The 6000-nt window shown below is 40.9% G+C and overlaps 1 protein-coding gene across 2 annotated transcripts in view; it reads left to right on the forward strand.

Moving 5' to 3' along the window:
• The window catches only part of LOC140742205 (coagulation factor XIII A chain-like), a 218025-nt gene extending 213488 nt beyond the window's left edge, over positions 1-4537 (forward strand). For both annotated transcript variants that reach the window (XM_073073026.1, XM_073073025.1), the window contains exons 14-15: positions 2084-2220; positions 3366-4537. In XM_073073026.1, coding sequence (XP_072929127.1) covers positions 2084-2220; positions 3366-3504 — 276 coding nt within the window. In that variant the 3' untranslated portion in view covers positions 3505-4537. The remainder of the gene's footprint in view (positions 1-2083; positions 2221-3365) is intronic.
• The last annotated feature ends 1463 nt before the right edge of the window (positions 4538-6000 follow it).

Consider the following 6000-nt stretch of genomic DNA (forward strand, 5'->3'; position numbering starts at 1 on the left):
GGTTAGGACTTTATTCCCAGGTGCATTGGGAAATGAGGGGAGAACCTAAGAAGATTGCATGTTTAAGAGAGGTGTTGGTTTGGTGAAAGTTTGCAGGCTTTTTCCCCTCCGTATGGGTGAGACTAGAACCAGAGTTCATGCAGGAAGTTTTGGGTGAAAGGTGAAAAATTTAAGGGGAATCTAAGGAAGAACATCTCCACACAGGGCAGTGTGAGTGTGGAATAAATTGCCAGTGGAAGTGGTAAAGTTGGGTTCAACTGTAACATTTAGATAAGTTTAGGTGCCTACATTGATGAGAGAGATATGGAGGGCTATGGTCAGAATGCAGGTAGATGGGTCCAGGCAGAAGACCAGGCCAGCAGAGAATACTTGAGCCGAAGAGCCTGCTCTGTGCTGTCGTGCTCTATGACTTCATGACTGCACGAAAGAAAAGCGTATTGGTGAAGAAAGACGTTTTTGCAATCCTGGAGGCAAATTCAGTCCTTTGATGGAATTTGTTTCCATTTCAACCACCTGCTATTGGCATCTACTAATCACTGGTCAGAATTGATCACTGGGTGAAATCTACTTGAACCTGTGTTAGCCTCTGGGGACCCCACAGTAAATGAATCAATATTGGAACTCTCTAAAGTCATTCCATCAGCAAGATGAAATACTCAACTCATTAGCTTTGGACTAGAATTGCCCAAGGTCAGAGTTTAGAAGGAAGGTGTGGGGTGAGATGTATGCTAGCAATGGTAAGTTGGAAAAAAATACATTAATGACAGAAAACAAAGAACAACTGTGATTTAATAGTACATAGCTTAAGGGATAATAGCCTAATAGGAGAAGTGACCCAGCTTGACTAACAATGGAAGTTAAAGCAGATATTGTTTATTTATTTATTTGGCGATACAACGGAGTAGACACTTACGGCCCTTCGAGCCATATGGCCCCAGCAACCTCTCAACCCCAATTAACCCTAACCTAATGACAGGACAATTTACAAGACCAGTGAACTCATCCAGCATGTCTTGGGACTGTGGGAGGACAGCAGAGGAGCGGGAGAACACCCATGCATTCCTTGAGGAGAATGTACAGAGACTCTTTACAGAATGATGGTGGAATTGAAGTCTGAGCTCCGGAATGCCCTCAGCTGTAATAGCATTACAGTAACTGCTGCGTTGCCATGGCACCCAAATTATATCATAAGAAACTGAGTGAGAAAAGATCTGGCTAGAAAGAGCATTAGGGCCAATCAGATTCAGGAAAGGAGGGATAGGACATTTATAAGCAAAGCAAATTCAAGTAATCAATGTTCAAAGTAAATTCATTATCAACGTATAAATATATGTTTCACCCTAGACTATCCTGACATTCATAGTCTTGCAGATATTCACAGTAGAAGAAAAAAATACAATAGAATCAATGAAAAGCTACACACAAAGACTGACAAACAACCGATGTGCATAATAAGACAAACAATGCAAATACAAATAAATAATACTGAGAACATGAGTTGTAGAGTCCTTGAAAGTGGGTCCATGGGTTGTGAAATCAGTTCAGCGTCGAGGTGAGTGAAGTTATCCACACTAATTCAGGAGCGATTACTTGAAGGGTAGTAACTGTTCCTGACCCTGGTGGTGTGGGACCAAAATCTCCTGTACCTCCTTCCCAATGGCAGCAAGGAGAAGACAGCATGGTCTGGATGGTGGGGCTCCTCAGTGATGGTTGCTCCTTTCCAGAGAAACTTCTATAAATGGATAAAAATACAAAGAATAGAAACAGCTGAAGAGTCCCCAATAGACTGCGGCAAAGGAAACTAAAGTTCGGGAATAAGGAAACAGCAGAGAAACTAAGCCCTTATCCGCAGAAGAAGGCACAGAATAATGAAGGGCAACAGAAGCTCAAAGAAATTAGAGTATTAGAACAATTAATAGGATCTGATTATCCCTTGCTAACAATTAATCAATTAAGCTGATAATCACCTTTATCATAACTAAATCAGAACAAGATGAGTTCCCATTTGTTTGAGACAGTTGCTCTCAGATATTGCCGAGAGTGCTGTTATGGATCATACATCAATAATTGTCACTTCTTACAGGTTGAAGGAGAAGTAGCCTTCGGGAAACAAGTGACTTTGGTCATTCAGTTCACAAATCCTTTCCAAAAGCCCCTGGAGTTTTTGGTTCTCCGCATTGATGGACTAGATTACCTCAAACCCGTGCTAAAGTTATTCAGGTAAGGAGGATCTCTATGAGCTGGACTCCATGCCCACAGTCATTTCGAGCATATGGTTTATAAGGTTTCAGGCATTCCACCATACAGCCTCACTAACTGGTTCCTAATGCTTTCACTTCCCATCTTCCTCGAGTTCTCCAAGACAAGGCCAGCGTGCGAGTTCCTCTCCCTGTCAATTGTCTGTAGCCCATCAGTGCCAGAGTCACACTTCCAGTAACATAATACTCAACATGATAACCAGCTGCTTTTGCTAGCATCAAAGCAAATATGACACAGCAAACAGAAGAAATAGAACCAGGAGCAGGCCATTGAACCCCTGAGTCTGTTCATGCCTGGCCTTCCACCACCTTCCTGCACTGATCCCATATCTCCAATCCATCAATCTTAATTTTGAATTTACCCAGTGACTGAGCCTCCACATGCCCTCATATGTAGAGGAATACAACGGTTTGACACCCTCTGGCTGTAGAAACTTTTTAACATTTCTGTCCTGAAGAACTGACCCCTCATTTCAAATGGTTGTAATGATTCTGGGCATATCTTCCAGGGGAAACATCTACTCTGCATCTACTCTGTACACATAACAATTTTGCATATTTTGATGAGATTACCATACATTCTTCTAAACTCACAAAAATGAATGCCCACTCACTCTGACTTTAATGTCCTCCTACCATCTCAGCAGTAAGTCTGGTGAATGCTTTTTGCATTCCCTTCACTATAAGTATACCTTTCCTTATGTAGGGAGACCAGACCTGCACAAAATTAGAGGCATTATCAGAATCAGAAGCAATTTTATTACCATTGACTCATTTGATGTGAAATTTGTTGTTTTGTGGCTTAAGTATTGTGCAAAGACATAAAAGTTACTTAAATTACAAAATAAGTTTTATTGTATAATTTATTAATGTGCTATTCATGCATTACTGTATTATTATGTATAAATAATGCATAGAATACATTATATAAATGTAGGTTGTAATTGTTGTCTAATAAGGTAATTTAATAAATGCTTTATCATCATGCGTTCTAGTTTCAATGAGAGGGATATTTAAAGTTAAAATAATATGGGTAAAATGCTGGGTGGGATATGTATAGCTCTGACTGGAGTATATTTATCAAATCTGAACACCTTCCATTTGCAGCACCCTCGCTGGAAATGACACCCTGGTAACGAAGGAGACAATTAAACTGAAGAAACGTGGTCAGTGGAAGGTGATAGCCAGTCTTGACTGCACTGAGCTCAGGCAGGTTGTCGGTGAGCTGCCATTAAATGTCCATTAAAAGAAGAAGCATGGAGCGGCTGCGAATCAGTTTCACCATGACACACGAGTACAGGGAATAGGAAAAAGGAGCAAGTTTTGAATAGTGCTTAAAAGGGAATTTTCTGCTTTTTTATTAATACTGCCATGCCACTGCATAATTTTTTCTATGGAATAGTATTCAGTACTAAAGAATTTATCTTTGCTGGTTTTCACCTATCTGTGTCACAATATTTTCATATCTTTGCAGTAGCTATTTTGTGATATACTAAGATGTGTTTATAAACCAAAGTAAGGTTTATAGCAATACACTGCTGTTTCTTTCACGTGGCTTTAGGACCTGAAAGGCATTTTTTTAAGTCACATTGCAACTGAAAAATGTAATAGTAAACTTGGGTCAAATAAAATGCACATTCATGGCCATGACTATTACCTTGTTGTCTCCTTGCCCCTTGAGATTGCTTCATGCCCTTGTCTCAGAGCCAGCTGTGGCTCAGAGGGTAGTGTTGTCACCGAGTCAGAAGGTGTGGGAGCTAGGCTGAGTCACGAGTGTAATACTGAGGGACGTGATTTGGGTGAGACACTAAACCAAGCCCCATCTTCTCCATGAGACATGTAAAACACCCTATTCAGGTCATGGCAGAGTGGAGGACCTCTGGTTGGGCTACTAGCTGAAATGCTAGTTCTGGTTCTTCCTCCTGCCAGACCTGCAGATCATTTATAGCCTTTCCTGTTCATTTCAGACTTCAAGCTTCCATATTATTTTGCTTTAGTTATAAAGGTTTTATCCAAATGAACACATACATATCCACAGCAAGCAGCCTTATCTGATGGGAGCCCATATTGAGATATAAGGAGTGGCAGAAGTTGAAGATTGCTGGGGTTCCATGCCAAAAGAACACTTCTCATAAATATCTCATTAATAACCACAGTACATATTAATGCTAAAGTTTTATGGACAGTTCTACTTCTTAATGTAGTACATTCATTCTTTCAATGTACACAATTATTATTCTGAGCTCACTGTTAATAAAGCTAACTTTGGCATAAACTAACCTTAAAGTCTCCTTTGTGTAACTTAATGAAGTTGTGTAGATTTTGCGTGTGCTAACTGCAAGAAGTTAATAGCTCATTAAAGGTTTTTATAGAATGCCAATAGGACACTGCCTCAACCTCTTACCCTCCAGTGGCAGTGAGCTAATGTGGTAGGTATCAATGCGTTAGGTCCTCCAAACTCAAAGGGAAGAGATGCCGAGTTGTCTGTGGATCAGTATTGTGCACACGGTATTGTGAGATCTGGAACGACTTCACCAAGCTGTGTCGTTGCATAATCAGAGAACAAGAGATAAAGAGTAACATAGAAGGATAAAATACTCTTTAGTAGAATCATGAAGTTCTGTCCTAAAAGCCAACATTATACCTTCCAGTTAGAGTCCTAGAGTTACACAGCACAGATGCAGACCCAACTTATCTGTGCCACCAAGGTGAACTCATCTCCTGGTTACAAGAGGCATACCAGTTTACAGGTTTACACCTGCATACAAATCCAAATACAAGGGTCCCGCCCCACCTACATTCAAGGACCACAGCTGGTTGCAAGGGCACACTTGGGTACAAAGGCCACATCTGACTGAAACTAGCGACATGACAATTTTCTCATGAAAGCATGTGACCACCACAAAGCAAATATCATGCACGTCAGGAGAATTGAACCATACATCACCTCCTGAGATGCTGAGAGCATCTCAAGATCTGGAATCAGCAGTTGCAGAACACTAGGAGATATCTGGCTAGAACAAGGATCGAAGACATGGGCAAGAGTAGATCCATAGAACTGGAGTCCACTGGGAAACAGCAGGAGACCCTTTGGACCATAATTCTTGTCTAGGTTTTTTGTAAGAGCAACCTAGTTCATTCAGTTCCTGTAGGCACCTTCAAACTTTTACTTAACTCTCTTCCAATAGATCAGTGGCCTCTTTTAGCAGTGCATTTCAGATCATAGAAATGTTGTGTGAACTAGTTCTTGCTCATGTTCCCTTTGGATCTGCTGCTGAACTTTACATTGTTTATATCTTGCTTTATGACATTTGTCATAAATTTGTCAAAGGTTTAGATGATATGTCAAATCTGCACAAACTTCTAAGACAGTAGAGGCACTGTTGTGCCTTCTTTGTGATGACATTTATGTGCTCGTTCCAAGACAGATCCTCTAATATAATAACATCAGGTTACTCTCCAAACAACACACACAAAATGCTGGTGGAACACAGCAGGCCAGGCAGCATCTATAAGGAGAAGCACTGTCGACGTTTCAGGCCGAGACCCTTCGACAGGTTACTCTCCACCTCTGATCCCTAATGGCAATTGACTCGTGGTTCTCTGGTTTCTTCCTCTTGCAATCGAGAATCAGCTCTTCGGTTTGCTGACACTGAGTGAGAGATTTTTGTGGCACCATTCAACCAGATTTTCAATCTCCCTCCTATATGCCAATTTATCACCCCCTTTGATTTAACCTAAA

This window comes from Hemitrygon akajei, chromosome 20 (genome assembly GCF_048418815.1).
Source record: "Hemitrygon akajei chromosome 20, sHemAka1.3, whole genome shotgun sequence".
Lineage (NCBI taxonomy): Eukaryota > Metazoa > Chordata > Chondrichthyes > Myliobatiformes > Dasyatidae > Hemitrygon > Hemitrygon akajei.